The 18,907-nt window shown below is 42.5% G+C and overlaps 1 protein-coding gene across 8 annotated transcripts; it reads left to right on the plus strand.

The window, feature by feature from the left end:
* Positions 1-230: 230 nt before the first annotated feature.
* On the plus strand, positions 231-14,118 carry fndc5a (fibronectin type III domain containing 5a). Of its 8 annotated transcripts, none has more exons than XR_015863396.1 (8): positions 231-810; positions 8,064-8,179; positions 8,260-8,458; positions 9,867-9,956; positions 10,192-10,394; positions 10,478-10,802; positions 11,246-11,292; positions 11,393-14,118. XR_015863396.1 is itself a non-coding variant. In XM_088400277.1 (7 exons), exons 1-7 carry the CDS (start codon positions 753-755, stop codon positions 11,418-11,420), a joined length of 672 nt encoding a protein of 223 aa, XP_088256403.1. In that variant the 5' UTR covers positions 231-752; the 3' UTR covers positions 11,421-14,116. The 8 variants fall into 8 exon arrangements, 4 of the variants coding, with proteins under 4 accessions (XP_088256403.1, XP_088256399.1, XP_088256404.1 ...); XR_015863394.1 differs by having other exon boundaries at positions 10,478-10,556; positions 10,669-10,802; positions 11,246-14,118; XR_015863393.1 differs by having other exon boundaries at positions 11,246-14,118.
* Positions 14,119-18,907: the final 4,789 nt, after the last annotated feature.

The raw sequence follows: 18,907 nt of genomic DNA on the forward strand, positions 1-18,907 counted from the left end.
ATCTGGAGTTCAGGTACAGTATGTCAACTTTTCCAACAAAGCAGAGACCATTGAAAGTATGGGAGCAGGTGCAATTGTGTGCATGAGTGTTTTGTTTGGGGGCAAAAGTAGTAAAAAAAAAGGAAGAGTGAGGAAAAAAGCCGGGCTGCAGAGACTGGCTGCGTGGGCTACTGTATGCATATTTAATATGTGAGTGGGCAGTGATGTTTCAGAGATTCTAGAGAGGGAGAATGAGCGAGAGCATCAGTCGAAATGCTCCTGGAGGAAGTCCCTATCTATAAAATTTACAGTTTTGCTTAGTGTTACTGGTGCATGCAAAGTAAACATGCTCATATGAGTCATTTAAAAGCTTGTCTTTCTCTGGAAATGCTCTAACTTGGCCGTTTGAGTATCTAGCTGGTGTATCGGGAGACACTGGCTCTCATATACAACACCACCACGTTTCATTCTGCAGCAGCCACCAGCTCCAGCATCAGCACGCACCGTCATTATCAGGTGCAAGTCGAGGATTTTTTTTTTTTTTTTTTTGGGAGCTCCGCTGGTACACGGAGGAAGAAGACATTCGGAAGTAATGCTTGTAGTGTCCGGGCATAATCGAGCGTGTTGAATGAAGAAGCGGCTACCGGGACTGCTCGGTGTTCTTTTCCCGTCCAGACGAGCTTGTCACTCGGAGGAACATGCCAGCCGGGCGGGTAATGCAGCCTCCCTGGCTGGAGGAGTAAACGGGACCGCGCGTCGTCCGAGCCAGAAAGATGGAGCGTTTTTTTCTGCTGGTTCTCAGCTGTTTGGGCGTCTCGCGGGGTTCGGCGGGTAAGTCGGAACATATGTGCAATTGTAAAAACGATTGTTTTTGTGCCCAAGTGCCCTTTGACTGTGTGACGGAAGGTGCCAGCCTCAGCAGGCAGGCAGGCAGGCAGGCAGGCAGGGTTGGTGGCATACGTGTGCATGGGTGAATCAGCGGTTGCGCGAATGTGAACATCACTGTGCACCCTGGGCACGCTGTGCATTGCCTTTGGAACCTGTGGAGAGCGTTTGGATGACATTTTGGGACAACACCACCTCCATCGCAATTACTATCTGCTGTAAAAACTGGAATTGGCCGTCACAATTGCGCGTGCGTGTGCGCGTCTGTATCCGAGAGCCGTCATTTTTAAAAGACATCAAATATTTCTTTTGTTCATTAGGTGCAAATTGTGCAATATTGTACAATGCTGAACTTGATATTTGCCGGTTCTAAATGGAACATGCATTTTCACTTTCATTGCACTCCCTACATTGCAAAAATAGAGAGCGTACTGTACTTCATTCTGAGAACAACCCCCACCCAAAAAAAAAGTCCATGTTGCATTTATCCATTATGGCTTTTGCACACCGCTGCCTCATTGTCCAAAAAAGATTTGCCTCTAAAGACCATACAACCATTTGGTAAAGGCATCCAATTCATCACTATATAGCAAATCTCGTTGCACAGATAATAATTTAGAGTTTAAATTGACACTGTCAAAAGGGAATCAATCCCAACATTAAAAAAAAAATCTCTTTAAGGCTGTAGTTTGCAGTATTCCGAACCCCCCATCATCTGCTGGGAGTGGTTTCCAATACTTTGGTTTCCAATACTTTGGTTTGAAACAGCTCTATTATTGAATCTCCTCAGAATGTGCAAGTGGTCATATTCTTGGGGTCATTCAGTGCATGTCGAACAGAAAAAAGAAAAAAACCTCACAAATCTTTAGGTACTGAAAATATCAATTATGTGAGTTTCACAAATAACCAATGACATCACATCTTCTACTAAGTGAACCGGAGAACTGGCTTTTGACATTGATGAATCACATCCAATTGTTTGCTGCTTGATCGAGATCAATGAACTGATTTCTCCTGTGTTGCCTCTAAACTAAGTCATGTAGTACTCCCAAGGTAACCACAACACATAAAATTGAAATGCACTTTTAGTTTGGGTTACATTTGAATACTTATCCTCTGAAATTTCTATTGACCTCTTTTCAAAACATTTCAATTTGCTCATACTTCATTCATTGTCTTGTCATCGGAATCATATTTGAAATGATGCAGCTTTATTCCGGATTCCTTAAATAGCTGGGAAAGAAGTAAACTTCCAGACACACTGATGCGATGTCAAGTCTGAGTGTTAGCCTGGCAAGAGTGAGACTGTAATATTTACACCTTCTTGACGTCTTTACTGCATCTGTGTTTATAGTGACTCATAAACAGCTGGTTGAACCTGAGGAAAGGAGCGCTAATGTTTGAATTTAAAATGTAAATCGACTGCCTAACACATTCATCTCTCTGGGTCCATAAATCCTCGTGAGCAATTTTCCCTGGGCTGCTCCAAAGAAAAAGGAAAAAAAAAAAAATCAATTAGTCATTCAACAAATTGTTGCTAAAGACAAAACAACTCAAGGCTTTCCCTCTTTGTTTTTGTAATGCTTTTAATTAGAGTGCAGTCTTTTAAGAAGGGAGACAATATGCTTTTACGCTGCGGGTAGAAACATTTCATCGTCACTTTTCTTGCATGGTCGTTTTAACTTGCATTTATAGCTCGAGAAGGTCTGATTTTAAAACTAAATGTATTTCCAAGCCAGACAATCAATCAAATATTTTGGCTTTCATAACTCTGTGCAGCGCCAGTCGGTTTATATGACAGTGTCTAGTCAGAGCCTTAATTTGGTTAATATTGATTGATGTCCATGTTAATGTGGCCACTTGTTCCTTTCTATAATCTGTGCAACCGCCCACTTCATAAACCTGTCAGCATGTAACTCACATGAGACCCATTGTTAGCAGAATGACCTGGTGAGAGAGAAAAAAAAAACAATGTCAGAAATCCAGATGAGAAGAAAAGCAAAAGGGATGTGTAAGATTGTAGTAATCGAAAAAATTAAGCTATTGGCTATCAAAAAAATGTTTGACTTGGTGTTACAGTTTGCATTACAAAACATATCTAAATTATTTATTGAATTATATTTTTTATATTTGTATATATTAAATTATATATTTTATTCAATTATATCTAGATTTGTTTACCAAATGATTTACCTGATGCTTAACCATCTAAAAATGACTTTTACAGTGCATTATGAGACTTTTGTGTGAGCACACAGTTGTGTTTTTGGTTGCATACTGTATATGTACAAGACCCACACATATACGCACACACCTACACTGCAGGTACGTGCGTACATGTGCACATGCATGCACTCACAAGGACGAGTCCATGTGCCAAGGTCTGGAAAAGACCATCGCCCGGCCATAAAAACCTGATGGCTCTATCATGGCACATTAAATATAGATGAGGTGAGCGGCCTTCTGCACTGAATGTGTGTTAACCCTCAAGAGCCCACAAGCACTCAATAACATGTTAGCAGGGGAGAGAAGAAAGCAGCTCCATGCTGTCATAGGACAACATTTGCAATCATCAACTTGGGCTAATTTATTGCTTGTAATTTCCCTACGGCTTTTATAACATAGAGTTGATTTCCCCCCCCCCCCCCCCCCCCCCCCCCACAATGCTTTTGTCCTGATTTCATATTTACACTTGCTGGTTATTAATTCCTCTGTTCGCTGTACAGTTTGGAAAACGTTCCAATTTTAATTATTGGTAGTATTTTTTGTAGAACCCTGAACCCACAATCTCTAAACTAAGAAAACACATTAACTTGTTATCCATTTTTATAGCAGGGCGGTGGAGGAACGCTTTGCCTAACAATTCTGAGATTCCGGCTTCCATTTGCTGTGTGGCGTTTTCATGTTCTCCCCTTGTGGGATTTTCTCCAGCTTCCGCTCACATTCCAGTTCCAAGCTTGCCAATGACCCCATTGAGAATAAGTAGGGAGGGGGGTGGTTGATGAGAATGTATCCTACATTATCAGGAGACTTCAATGTTTGCTTGATAGTGTTGTGTGGATCCATTTTTATGCTCCAAGGAGTTGTGCACATTCAGGCCAGTTCTTGTAGGTCTTTCTCTCATTTTTTTTTCTGCAGTCTGTGTGTTATTTTAATCATTTGAGCATCCTTTTTATTTTTTTTTAATATATATAGAATATTATTTATTTATTTATTATTTATTTTTTATGATTATTTTATTGTCATGCTCGTATCGTCCCAGCATGACACGTGTAACTTGGTCATTATTTTAACAACTGGGAATTATAACACAGTCAACCATGTGACAATGGCAATTTTGTATCGTTTGGAGTCACAGTTCATAAAGTTCTCTGGATTTCCCGGGCCGCGTGGATCTGTTGCTCTTTGTCAACCAAGCAGATCGCAATGTGCTTAACTCCACATTTATGCGTAGGCATATTTTGTTACGCTTGTGAACTCATGTAGTGCTGAGTTGAAATTGACTTTTAGGAGTTAGGCATACACTGATGCACAAAGTAACCATCGGGAAATGTAAACACAAGAGGCTTTCGTCCGCCTTTAAATATACTTGGAACAACATGCAGCTATGAGGCACTTTTCCTCTCAGGCTTACTCATTAGCATCCTGGGGAGCAACACACCACACCATGACTTTGAGTAATGTTTTTCCAAGGGTAGTGGAGCTGTAACAATCAGCAATAGCTTCTCTTGGGGGGTTGATAGAAGCCGAGGAACCGCCCCGCAAGCATTTACGAGCCCCTCGCTCTCTCAACCGCTGAGTGGCTATTAAAACGAAATCAACTTTCTACCCCTGAGGGGCATCAAGTCAACTCTGAACTATAATCAGTGGGGGGGGCAACAGCACAATTTGTGTTTACATTAATAACACTCATCACATTTGCTTGATCAATTTCTGTCTTTGCTGATGTATAAAACAAGGAGTGGTCCAGTTCAATGATTCGGAAGCGTCCAAAAGATCCCTATGCACAGCACGTAGTCAAGAATGGCCTTCAGGAAAAGACCTCAGTGCTTGTTTGAGACATTAACAAACATAATGGAAAGGCCATAATTATATTTGAAATTTAATTTAATCCTCACACACACTGTTGATATCATAGGTCCATTGTGTGCCTGCAAAGGAATATTTACATTGGCAGACATCAAATAAATAATACTGGCCACAATTTGTGCTCAATGTAATGAAATTTAACGTGAGAAATGCATCAAAACTATTTTAATTGTACTTATGCTCAATGTGCCTTCATTCTATGGCTGATGTAAGACTCATCGTGTGCAATTAATGTTTAAACATCCAAGTGAGGTACAGGAAGGCATTGAAGCAGAACCAGAATGGAAAGGGTTGAAGAAGCAGTCATCTTAATGCCTTTTGAAAATAACCTAGTTAAAGACGCTTCATCAATCCAAACACTGAACAATTCATGGCAGCTAAGCACTTATTATTTCTTCAAATTAGAAAATCCTATTCTGCTGTTCATCTGCCTCATTATTTTGTATTTGAAATGCAACAATGTTTATACGTAAACCATTCATCGTCAAAGTGAGAGCCAAGAAAAATTATTAAACCGAAACAAAGCCTGGCAAAGACTCAACTTGAAGGCATAAATCCGTATAATCGCCCCTGGTGCGGTCAGCATAGAGGATTTTCATTAAATAATCATAAGCTGTATTGATGTTCCCAAGGTGTGTTTGGAAAGTGTGAGCCCGCCCCCTTTCTTCTTTGCTGTCTATTGCCATCACTTCTCTAATGAACGAGGATATGGAAGAATTGTCACCCTTGACGCCGCTCAGCGTGAAATAGACAGCTCGCTGCCAACATCGACAAACATACTCACCAGGATATCCAACGTGGTGGCTCAAAGTCTCACGGCCATGCAGCCAGCCAGCCAACCACGCTCAGGGAGACTTTATGAAGATCCTGTCTGGTGTTTTATTAGAGCTGACTGTCATGTGGATATTTAAAGCTCATGGTCACTGGCGACACTCACTGTCTCTTAACATAACATATTGATATGGTAGAACGGAGGTGGATAAAAACATGAAAGCATTTAAGTGGAAGCGTTAAGATGGGAGGATAGCAAGGGTGTATTTTTTATTTCAAGCTACCAAACTACTAAATAATGTACAGTATATAGACAATGGATTTGTCTATAGTATGAAGTACCTCCAATTATTTTAAAAGAAAATGCTGAAAAAAAAAATATGCAGCAGCTTAGGGGCAGATCATTATATTTTCAATGTCAATATTGAAGTCACTCAGCAAAATTACACGAAGAGAGAAAATGGAAAAAAAAAAAGTGGAATCGATGGTTGCGGTGGGTTCAGACAATGTCAAAACACTACGTTTGAATGCATCCACAGATATCGGCGGGGCTTTAAGAAATCCTCCACGGCGGTTACCACGGGGACGGAAATATAAACAAAGCCTGGAGGACTGGAATGGTTGAGAAAGAAAATGTACTTTGCTGTGTTTTTACATTTCTGCCTCTACAACAAGAACAGCTGTAGCAATAAATCTGGGAGAAGAAGCAGCCAAATTATAACACTTTGCGTTTCGAACTCCAAATTAGCCAGGTGAAGTGAATTCATGCATAACATTTGCTTGGCGCTATAAATGACGGTACAGAAATTCTATTCCAACTTTATGAGCAACTGTGTGATTGTTTTATAACCAAGCATTATGTGTTACATTAAACATTTAAAGCATAAAATGATTAATGTATACATATCGAGTGATCATTGCTGACAAATTGGTGGTTTGCGTTCAATAATTCCATTCAATAATGCAGCACCCAAGTGAAGCTTTCTGAACAAGGATAAAATGCCCTCTCAGCAAAAATGGCGATGATGTTAATGAAATTCTCTTATGTGTCACAGCACTTTTACTTGAAAAAAGATTTCAAACAGCTCAACTTTGAGTTGAGACATTGCAACAAACAGCATTGTTATTAAGGCTTCTAGCGACAATATTCTTTGAGAGTTGGTTTTTGGGATGAGGGACCAGCGGCGAGAGAATAAAAAAAGAATCAGCCGGCAGCAATACTAAATCTACAGAGTTGGCCTTTAATATTACATAAGGTCCCTGTTGGAGTTGCAGTCCCTGAGAGGAACCAAAGGTTAACTCGCTGTGTGTGTTTTGAGATGAGAGCACAATGTAGACAGAATGAAAGAGCTGAATGATGACTTTGATTTAGCACTTTGTAAGTCCCCCTCAGGCCCCGTCCCTTTCTGGGATTTCAGGGGCCATGAGGCCAAACAGGATTGAGTAAGCAAAAGTATCTTTAAACATGAGAGTCGGCCATGATAAAAAAAAAAATGTTCTTGTCATGTTCTTTTATCACAGGTAGCGTTGAATCAAGTAGCACTCAAACATGTTGCTGGCAAGTGTCTGACTAAACGGGTGCGTTCGTTCATGAGCTCCAGCAACCCGCCCATTAATTAGCGACTGTGTCATTTGTTAACCTGGACTCTACTATATTTCATCTCTGCATTGAGCCGGCTGCTGATGTTTATAAGCTAATAAAGACGGCTGAGTGGCATTATTGCAAGTGGCCACTTCTCCTTGTTCCTGTTCATCTTACTCAGACCTTGAGTCCAAATATCGATCAATCCTGAAGGCCACAGTCATTCATAAGCGTGCTGCAGTGTGATGATTGCAATGTGTTATTTGGAGTCTCTTGTTGTAATTCTGTTCAAATTGATGGTTGTTTCAAATGTGGCTGCTTCTGAAATATTATTGGCCGCAGAAAAAAATTCTAGCTCCACCAGTGGGTATAGGAAATTTAAAATCAACTCACATGAGCATCTGCAGTAAAAGCTTGACTTGGCCTCTCTCAAATCCACACGGTATATTTTTTACAATGTCAAACATCATATCATAGCAAAGGTATTATGCTTGCAGGTGTAATGGTTACCATTGTCACAATTTATGTTTGGGTGCTTCAAGCGTGAATTCCTAAATTGCCTGAATACAAAGTACAGCCAAGGTTAATGGGAGTACGCTTGTGTTATTAAATTATGCTATGACGACATGGAACAAACAGACCATAAATTTTGCCAGACAGTTTATATGCATCTGTAGAATGAAAAAATAACCTTCAATATTTTTTTTACCCTTGATAACTTTTAAAGAAACACTTTTTTTCTTTGGTCTTTTTGCAGATACCTTGTCTCCCCCTGTCAATGTTACCATCAAAGCAGTGAAAGCTAACTCTGCTCTGGTGACATGGGACATCCCCGAAGGAGACCCTGTCATTGGCTTTGCCATCACACAGCAGGTGATTGACGCCCAGATACAAATGCAGTGTATGTCCGATTTGGTCTCATTTGTGTTCTTTTGCGTATTGTCTGCCGACAGAAGAAAGACGTGCGTATGCTTCGATTCATCCAGGAAGTCAACACCACCACACGCTCCTGTGCATTATGGGACTTAGAGGAAGAGACAGACTACATTGTGCACGTCCAGTCCATCAGCATGTTCGGGACGAGCCCGCAAAGCGAACCTTTACGCTTCCGAACACCCAAGGAGGCCGACACTCAGGCTTCTAAGAATAAAGGTAAAGTGGCACGGATAACATGAATCAATACAAAATGCTTACACCGCTATTTTTTTGGCGTGTGTTTGTTCTTGAGCCATTAAGATGCAGACAAAAGTCGGCCTCTTGATAATATCTTGACTGATTTTGTCTAAACGCCGATAAAAATCAATATGCACACAAAGCGTGAAATGAAATTTCAAAACAGAGTGCTCTGCACAGCCAAAGGGGAATGCATGAATTGTGTATTGACGGGCTTCTGCAGGCCACCTTGCTTGCATGCACCCAGCACCACTGCACAGTAAACCGAAATGGGAGGAGTGAGGGGGCGGGCTGGGGGGACATTTATCAGTTGCGGAGCAGAGGAAGCCAAAGCTGCAAGGGACGGTAAATCAATGCGCTCTTGGCTGAAGCCTTATCTATAGAATTCCTCCTCATCCTCATCTCATGTGTGACACTCTGCTGGACTCCTCCCCGAAATTGGAACCAGAAAGAGTTTGAACTTGTTCCACAGGGGCATTGATAGGATGGAATACAAATGGAGAAGCATCATGGCCCAAGACTGAACATTCCACTCTTGAGGCATTAACTCTGGAAGTGTTGTTTATGGCTTGTTGCTGCAAGGGAAACACATTTTTAAAAATCAATAGCTGGACAGGGTTTTTTTTTTCTACCAAGCTTCATTTATTGTACTGCCTTACACTCATTTATTAGACATTAATGACTTTTCCCCAGCAAATAAACAAGACTTTTGTGATACCTCGACACTAATGCTAAATATAGTATCAAGACTAACGATGTTATTGTACCATTAAAATAAGATCACAAACCCTCTTAAATATTTATTAGCGCTTATGAGAAAGAAGCTTTGGATTGGTGCTAATTTATTGTAGCATTAATAGTATCCTTGGAAATCGATCTTTATTTTTATTTCATTTCTACTTCTTTCTACTGTGTATGATAACTATCCATCCATTTTTGGCCTTTGGTTGTCGCGTTTTAAAAAATGTGTTACATCTGACCAGTTTAACCAACAGAGCCGAAAGCACCCAAAGCCTCGGCTCGGCACCCCTTGGGCATTTTTCCTTTGATTAGTTAATGCCAGGCAACAGAGGCCAATCGATCCTCACAATTGCTTGTTTCTGAAAGCCACTGGAGCATGGGCTGCCTGCCCGCTTGCCACGCTGGGGCCTCAAAATGTCACCTAGTGCATTTAATAAAGGACACGAGGGGAGCGTGGTGAACTTTATATCAAGCCTGTGACTTTGTTCAGTAATGGTAGAAAAGTGGAAGTTTTGTGCTCAAGGGGGAACGTGGCGCTTGTCAGGATTCAGAAAATAGAGAAAGAAAATAATAATAACAACAAGTAGAAGTAGAATGGTATGTGAGTAATCCCCTGACAAGTATTTTGCCTTCTAACTTCTCACAGACGAAGTGACAATGGAGGAAGTGGGCCAGACCAACCAGTTGAGGGCGGGGGAGCTCATCATCATTGTTGTGGTGCTTATCATGTGGGCAGGTGAGGATTGCGTATGAAATGAAAGAATTTTTTACATTCCCTCAGCAATTATGTGTGAATGTTGAAAGGTAAAGAAAGAGTGCATCTATAGAAAAAAAAATTCTTTGTGATATTGCAATATTTTTTTTTTCATAAATATTATGCAGCACATTTTGTTCTCTGAAAGGACCTGAAATATGAATGTATCAAGTTTGGCTTGCACGCAATTACTATATTTTGATGTCCCTCTTGGCAGGCGTGATCGCTCTCTTCTGTCGCCAGTATGACATCATCAAAGACAATGAGCCCAACAACAACAAGGACAAAGCCAAAAACTCCTCCGAGTGCAGCACTCCTGAACACCCGACAGGGGGTCTGTTGCGCAGTAAGGTATAACCCACCCACCCCCTTCCTCCCCCGAGGTGCCTCCCCCCTTCCCCCTTCAACAGCGACGGGCAGGTGAATGGTGCCGCCCGCTACAAAGATCTTTTCCACTCGACATTCATATGCACTCATACGGTGTTTCTCAATGTCAATGGCAGTGTTGATGTTTCCGACAAAAGTCATCCATAACCATCAATGGCACTTAATGAGCTCATGAAGAAAACATCACAGTGCAAGGTGGAAAAAAAAAGATCTGTGTCTGAGCCTCTCAAAAGACATATCTTGTGCTGTTAAAGTCATTCCTTTGTCGATTTACTTCTGTCATTTATCCCGTTGCTCCTCTGTTAAGCTTCAATCGGCAGACAAATTGTGCTCTTGCAGTCATCATCTCGACAAGATCTCCGTTCGAGGGACAGGAGTAACAGTGCGAACTGTTCTCCATTTATTGACAATCTGTCTCACCCACCGTGAGGACTATTCGAGGTACTTTTGTAACCCGTTCAAGTTCCATGCAAGAAGACAATTTTGTATCAGACAGTTCCTGCAAGTTCTTTGGCGCAAGGCATGAAACTGATGCATTAGTTCACTGAGATTTCAATCATATATTCTAGGAGAGAGGAAATCAAGTATCTTCTGGAGGACCGATGAAATTGTTGCGGAAAGTATACTTGACATTGATAAACACCCACAGTGTCATCTGAACATCAGCTTCAGGCTCAATTGAAATATGACTTCAATATGGCTCCATTTGTGCATGTCTGCATCAAATCAAAGGCAAACACACTCAGGCTCTTGTAATCCACGCAAAGGTCAAGCCTGAATCAAGCCCTTCATTGAAACGCAGCACAGAGGCATCCTCATGCTCATTGGTGTATTCCTGAGAACCCTCCAGGATCTTCAATCATCTATCTTCTCTCCTCCCACAGTTCTCCAAGAACAACAATCGGATGCCATCTGTCAACATTATTGAAGTGTGAGTGTCTTCTGCGCATACTACAGACTGTGTGTTCTCGCAAATCTGCTTGTCAGAATGCATCGCTTACGTTTCCCTCGCCTCGGGCCTGCCGACGAAGCAAAGCTTGCTGGACTCCGAGGATTTAGGAACAACTCGGTCAGGCTGAGAAGAGATCCCACGGTGGAGCCACTGCAGGGAGAGTTGAGCCGATCTGCCGTGCCTAACAAGCACCGTATGGTGGGAGAGGCAGAGATTAGGGCCAAATGGTCCTGGCGGCGGACAGACAGAATGCTGATAAAGGAACCCCAAGGACCAACCTCGATAAGCAGAGCCGGAGAGCTTTTCTTCTCTGTCTGGAAATGGGTCGCCATACAGTATGTGGGTACTTGTGTCTATATATTCCTTTGTGGTGTGATTTAATGCCATCTTCTCGATGTTGTTTTGTCCTAACATTATGTAATCTTGACTTCTTTTTTTTTTATGAGTAAGGGGTAAGTGTAGTTTTGTTACATAATGTACTGCCAGTACTGGTACATCTCATGGAGGAAGGAGAAGAACTGCGGGGAATAAACGTCTGGCGAGCTTGTTTCCCCCCTCAGGGAATCCAGACTGCACCTGTCTTGAGTTTGGAGGAGTTTCTCAAAAGCGAGCTGCGACAATGCCATAGCAGCTCGCCAAGGATGGCTCACCGCTGAAGTCACGCTTCCTTTTCGACATCCTCTTCGTGCTTTTAATAGATTGTGATTCTTTACATTCCACATCCTGAATGAGCTGTCTTTATTTATCTCCAAGGGTGGTGGATACCTGCATTCTGGGTAAAAAAAAAAAAAAATAGACTTGACCCAGTGTGCCTCATCTGAAAAATGAATTTTAAGAGTCTACACAGGGAAGTGGCCTTTGTAGAGACACAAGAGGAGATTCCTTAAGCAATAACAACTTAAAGCCCCGACACATGACGGGCAAGGACTTCATGAGGTCACATTCTGTAGAAGAAAAAAAACAACAACACACAAATGTAACCTCTGGGCATGCAATGTTGAGACAAATGCACATTGTGATCAATACTCATAAGTACATCGAGCCTCTGATGTTTGTTTTCTTGTGATGGCATTGGAAAAAGTCTGTGATGAACAGATGTCAACAAGGCATAAAGGGCTTCTCATGAGTATATTCAAATCAAAATGGCTCTTTATCCATATATACAAATAAGTTGGAAGATTAAATGGATGGAAAGTAGAATTGCAGTATTTAGCTGTGTCTCATTGTGCTTCTTTCATTTCCGTTTTATAGGTTAAATAAATATGATCATCCATGGCGGCCTCATTGCATTGGTTGTCTAAAATGTGTATCCCCCCCACCAATTTTTTTTAGCCAACTTCTGAGTGTGGCAAGCGTGTGAGTGCGTACAGTCAATAGAAAAATACAGTTGCAAGATGGGATGGAGTAATGCTTAAATATTTAATGTGTAAATACATTTAATATTATTGGAGCCTGGAATGAGTTATGAGTTCTGTGCAAAAGTCTTGAAAGCCACAATTATGAGCAAATTATATAAAGCAACAATTCAGGTCATTATTAACAGAGCAAACAATATGGATTGGACCCTCTTTTAGATTTAATGGCACCAGATCACCGGCAGCTCCCTTTATATGCAATTCATCAAATCTGTCCGACTACTACTTACAAATGCTAAATTTGCTCCTTTTGTTGCCATGGAGCCAAGAGGGGGGGCTAAGACTTTGGCAAAGTTCTGTTCATTTGCTGGTACTATTGGTGAGAAGAATTTTTGTGTGTGTGTGTGGTTTACTGTTCATGTCTGACTAATAATAATGGTTTCATAATAGCACTTATCTACTATATGTGTTGATATGATACATTTTGTCATTTAGCTGTTAGTGTTTATTAAGAGTGGAAGAAGTTGTTCAGAAGCTTGAATCTTAATTTTATAGAGCTACATTGTGTTTACAGACAAAAACAACTGCACATAACAATAGCAATGGTTTGGGGATTCTTTTTTTTTTAAGCATATACCCTTGTTTTTTCATGTTGGAAAGAATAATAACACTAGTTGCAGGTTTTTTTTTGCACTAACATAGTCACTGAACTAAACTATAAAGTCCATGCTATATTAAGCTCGACTCTTTCTCTGTATTGGCTGAATCAATGTATTCCAAATAATAGCATCTATTTAGATCGAAAGTGATTACTGTTACGTTTGTTTTATTTCCTCTCTTACCTATTAAATATTCTTACAGTAACATCAAAAGTTAATAGTTTACATTGTAAACTCAGTAGTATTGATTTAGATGAGACTGAATCCTCAAGGCAGATTTGGAATAAAAAAAAAAGGTTAAAACTTTCAACATGAAAGCATGTAGTGGGTTTTTTTTTTGTAAGAACTGACTTTTCCTAACATGGCAAAATGTTGAGTTGAAATCAATATTTATTTGTTGGGTTAGTAAGTACCATCTAGTTAGAAATATTGTAGCATATAAATGACATTGTGTTGAGAAATGTTAATAAAAGACAATTTTTAATCTAATAATAACAAGAGAGAAAGCTCTTCTTGCACCTTGCTTTGGATTCAGCCAACCAACATGCTTCATGTTTGTTTTGTATGAATTTGTGTCTGGAAACAAAGTCACCATTGAGACAAATCAGCCTGTTTCAGTTGTGAACAAAGAAAGAAACAAAACGATGCTTTATTAATCCGAACATATTCCATTGATTGTATAAAGTGTACAGCAGTTAATGCTTAATGAGGGCTAGCACGGTTTCATGAACTAATATGCACAAGGTTACACAACTTCAGTGATGAAGTCTGCTTACTTGTGTTGGCGTCAAATAAAGTATCAAATATTTTCTCCAAATGACTGTATCAACTCTTTAATAAGTAACAATGTTGTTTGGAAAGTCAAATTGACGCTCATATTGTCTACTGTCAATCTTCCTTTTCATCTTCCAAGAAGATTCCTTGAATAATACATTTGAAACATATTTCACCAGACCAGAACTGTCAGACTTCTCAGAGCAGCAGTCTGATAAATAATAAAAAATGCTCAAGTTCTGGTCTGACAATTTTCATTTCGTATTTTTGACCACTAGAGGGCCCCAGACAACCGGATGACAATCCATTCTCCACATACGTTGCTTAGTTGCTTGTGTGCTGCCCCATAAAACCATGTATGTTCCATGTAATATGAGCGACGGTTCCATAGTGTAAAGGATAGTGCTCAAGACTTTCACCCCAGTGACTTGGGTTCAAATCCCAGTCGGACCTAAATATTTTATCATGTAAAATTTTGCGACAGTTGCTGGTGTGCTACTCCATAAAATCATGTATGTTCCATGCAATTTGAGAGAGCGTTCCATAGTGTACTGGATAGTGCTCAGGACTTTCACCCCAGTGACTCGGGTTCAAATCCCAGTAGCACCTAAATATTTTATCAGGTAAAAATTTGCCACAGTTGTTGGTGTGCTACTCCATAAAATCATGTATGTTCCATGCAATATGAGAGAGCGTTCCATAGCGTAGTGGATAGTACTCAGGATTTTCATCCCAGTGACTCGGGTTCAAATCCCAGTAGGACCTAAACATTTTATGAGGTAAAAATTTGCAAGTTGTTGGTGTGCTACTCCACAAGACCATGTATGTTCCATATAATATAAGCGAGGGTTCTGTAGTGTAGTGGATAGTGCTCAGGATTTTCATCCCAATGACTCGGGTTCAAGTCCCAGTAGGACCTGAAACTTTTTATCATGTAAAAATTTGCCACAGTTGCTTGTGTGTGTTAGAGTTAGAGCTAGGGTTAGGGTTAGAGTTAGAGCTAGAGCTAGGTTTACGGTTGCCACAGTTGCTTGTGTGCTACTCTATAAAACGATGTATGTTCCATGTAATATGAGCGAGGGATCCATAGTGTAGTGGATAGTACTCGGGTTAGAGCTAGGGCTAGGGTTAGAGTTAGAGCTAGAGCTAGGGTTAGGGTTAGAGCTAGGATTAGGGTTTGGAGCTAAAGCTAGGGTTAGGGTTTTCACAGTTGCTTGTGTGCTACTCTATGAAACCATGTATGTTCCATGTAATATGAGCGAGGGTTCCATAGTGTAGTACATAGTACTCGGGTTAGAGCTAGAGCTAGGGCTAGGGTTAAGGTTAGAGCTAGGGTTAGGGTTTGGAGCTAAAGCTAGGGTTAGGGTTAGGGTTTTCACAGTTGCTTGTGTGCTACTCTATGAAACCATGTATGTTCCATGTAATATGAGCGAGGGTTCCATAGTGTAGTGCATGGTACTCGGGTTAGAGCTGGAGCTAGGGTTAGGGTTAGAGTTAGAGCTAGAGCTAGAGCTAGGGTTAGGGTTTGGAGCTAAAGCTAGGCTCAGGCTGGCTTTTGCTGTGCTGAGGCTTAGGGTTAGGCTTGCTCTTGCTGTGGTTAGGGTTAGGGTTAGGGTTAGGGTTTGTGTTAGGCTCAGGCTGGCTTTTGCTGTGCTGAGGCTTAGGGTTAGGCTTGCTCTTGCTGTGGTTAGGGTTAGGGTTAGGGTTAGGGTTTGTGTTAGGCTCAGGCTGGCTTTTGCTGTGCTGAGGCTTAGGGTTAGGCTTGCTCTTGCTGTGGTTAGGGTTAGGGTTAGGGTTTGTGTTAGGCTCAGGCTGGCTTTTGCTGTGCTGAGGCTTAGGGTTAGGCTTGCTCTTGCTGTGGTTAGGGTTAGGGTTAGGGTTAGGGTTTGTGTTAGGCTCAGGCTGGCTTTTGCTGTGCTGAGGCTTAGGGTTAGGCTTGCTCTTGCTGTGGTTAGGGTTAGGGTTAGGGTTTGTGTTAGGCTCAGGCTGGCTTTTGCTGTGCTGAGGCTTAGGGTTAGGCTTGCTCTTGCTGTGGTTAGGGTTAGGGTTAGGGTTAGGGTTTGTGTTAGGCTCAGGCTGGCTTTTGCTGTGCTGAGGCTTAGGGTTAGGCTTGCTCTTGCTGTGGTTACGGTTAGGGTTAGGGTTTGTGTTAGGCTCAGGCTGGCTTTTGCTGTGCTGAGGCTTAGGGTTAGGCTTGCTCTTGCTGTGGTTAGGGTTAGGGTTAGGGTTAGGGTTTGTGTTAGGCTCAGGCTGGCTTTTGCTGTGCTGAGGCTTAGGGTTAGGCTTGCTCTTGCTGTGGTTAGGGTTAGGGTTAGGGTTTGTGTTAGGCTCAGGCTGGCTTTTGCTGTGCTGAGGCTTAGGGTTAGGCTTGCTCTTGCTGTGGTTAGGGTTAGGGTTAGGGTTTGTGTTAGGCTCAGGCTGGCTTTTGCTGTGCTGAGGCTTAGGGTTAGGCTTGCTCTTGCTGTGGTTAGGGTTAGGGTTAGGGTTAGGGTTTGTGTTAGGCTCAGGCTGGCTTTTGCTGTGCTGAGGCTTAGGGTTAGGCTTGCTCTTGCTGTGGTTAGGGTTAGGGTTAGGGTTTGTGTTAGGCTCAGGCTGGCTTTTGCTGTGCTGAGGCTTAGGGTTAGGCTTGCTCTTGCTGTGGTTAGGGTTAGGGTTAGGGTTAGGGTTTGTGTTAGGCTCAGGCTGGCTTTTGCTGTGCTGACGCTTAGGGTTAGGCTTGCTCTTGCTGTGGTTAGGGTTAGGGTTAGGGTTTGTGTTAGGCTCAGGCTGGCTTTTGCTGTGCTGAGGCTTAGGGTTAGGCTTGCTCTTGCTGTGGTTAGGGTTAGGGTTTGTGTTAGGCTCAGGCTGGCTTTTGCTGTGCTGAGGCTTAGGGTTAGGCTTGCTCTTGCTGTGGTTAGGGTTAGGGTTAGGGTTTGTGTTAGGCTCAGGCTGGCTTTTGCTGTGCTGAGGCTTAGGGTTAGGCTTGCTCTTGCTGTGGTTAGGGTTAGGGTTAGGGTTTGTGTTAGGCTCAGGCTGGCTTTTGCTGTGCTGAGGCTTAGGGTTAGGCTTGCTCTTGCTGTGGTTAGGGTTAGGGTTAGGGTTAGGGTTTGTGTTAGGCTCAGGCTGGCTTTTGCTGTGCTGAGGCTTAGGGTTAGGCTTGCTCTTGCTGTGGTTAGGGTTAGGGTTAGGGTTTGTGTTAGGCTCACGCTGGCTTTTGCTGTGCTGAGGCTTAGGGTTAGGCTTGCTCTTGCTGTGGTTAGGGTTAGGGTTAGGTTTAGGGTTTGTGTTAGGCTCAGGCTGGCTTTTGCTGTGCTGAGGCTTAGGGTTAGGCTTGCTCTTGCTGTGGTTAGGGTTAGGGTTAGGGTTAGGGTTTGTGTTAGGCTCAGGCTGGCTTTTGCTGTGCTGAGGCTTAGGGTTAGGCTTGCTCTTGCTGTGGTTAGGGTTAGGGTTAGGGTTAGGGTTTGTGTTAGGCTCAGGCTGGCTTTTGCTGTGCTGAGGCTTAGGGTTAGGCTTGCTCTTGCTGTGGTTAGGGTTAGGGTTAGGGTTAGGGTTTGTGTTAGGCTCAGGCTGGCTTTTGCTGTGCTGAGGCTTAGGGTTAGGCTTGCTCTTGCTGTGGTTAGGGTTAGGGTTAGGGTTAGGGTTTGTGTTAGGCTCAGGCTGGCTTTTGCTGTGCTGAGGCTTAGGGTTAGGCTTGCTCTTGCTGTGGTTAGGGTTAGGGTTAGGGTTTGTGTTAGGCTCAGGCTGGCTTTTGCTGTGCTGAGGCTTAGGGTTAGGCTTGCTCTTGCTGTGGTTAGGGTTAGGGTTAGGGTTAGGGTTTGTGTTAGGCTCAGGCTGGCTTTTGCTGTGCTGAGGCTTAGGGTTAGGCTTGCTCTTGCTGTGGTTAGGGTTAGGGTTAGGGTTTGTGTTAGGCTCAGGCTGGCTTTTGCTGTGCTGACGCTTAGGGTTAGGCTTGCTCTTGCTGTGGTTAGGGTTAGGGTTAGGGTTTGTGTTAGGCTCAGGCTGGCTTTTGCTGTGCTGACGCTTAGGGTTAGGCTTGCTCTTGCTGTGGTTAGGGTTAGGGTTAGGGTTTGTGTTAGGCTCAGGCTGGCTTTTGCTGTGCTGAGGCTTAGGGTTAGGCTTGCTCTTGCTGTGGTTAGGGTTAGGGTTAGGGTTTGTGTTAGGCTCAGGCTGGCTTTTGCTGTGCTGAGGCTTAGGGTTAGGCTTGCTCTTGCTGTGGTTAGGGTTAGGGTTAGGGTTAGGGTTTTCACAGTTGCTTGTGTGCTACTCTATGAAACACAAGCAACTGTGAAAACCCTAACCCTAACCCTAACCCTAACTGTAGCTCCAAACCCTAACCCTAGCTCTAACCTTAACGCTAGCCCTAGCTCTAGCTCTAACCCGAGTACTATGTACTACACTATGGAACCCTCGCTCATATTACATGGAACATACATGGTTTCATAGAGTAGCACACAAGCAACTGTGAAAACCCTAACCCTAACCCTAGCTTTAGCTCCAAACCCTAACCCTAGCTCTAACCCTAGCTCTAGCTCTAGCTCTAACCCTAACCCTAGCTCCAGCTCTAACCCGAGTACCATGCACTACACTATGGAACCCTCGCTCATAATACATGGAACATACATGGTTTCATAGAGTAGCACACAAGCAACTGTGAAAACCCTAACCCTAACCCTAACCCTAGCTTTAGCTCCAAACCCTAACCCTAGCTCTAACCTTAACTCTAGCCCTAGCTCTAGCTCTAACCCGAGTACTATGTACTACACTATGGAACCCTCGCTCATATTACATGGAACATACATGGTTTCATAGAGTAGCACACAAGCAACT

Source organism: Syngnathus floridae, chromosome 16 (genome assembly GCF_059516105.1).
Source record: "Syngnathus floridae isolate MCC-2025c chromosome 16, RoL_Sflo_1.0, whole genome shotgun sequence".
Taxonomy (NCBI): Eukaryota; Metazoa; Chordata; class Actinopteri; order Syngnathiformes; family Syngnathidae; genus Syngnathus; species Syngnathus floridae.

What these genes read in the sequence shown, in the direction of transcription:
- fndc5a (XM_088400273.1), top strand. Translation starts at nt 753, where the DNA reads ATGGAGCGTTTTTTTCTGCTGGTTCTCAGCTGTTTGGGCGTCTCGCGG. An exon ending in GGTGCTTATCATGTGGGCAG is followed by an intron (nt 9,957 to 10,191) that starts GTGAGGATTGCG and finishes CCCTCTTGGCAG; the next exon opens with GCGTGATCGCTCTCTTCTGT. An exon ending in TCTGTCAACATTATTGAAGT is followed by an intron (nt 11,293 to 11,397) that starts GTGAGTGTCTTC and finishes GACGAAGCAAAG; the next exon opens with CTTGCTGGACTCCGAGGATT.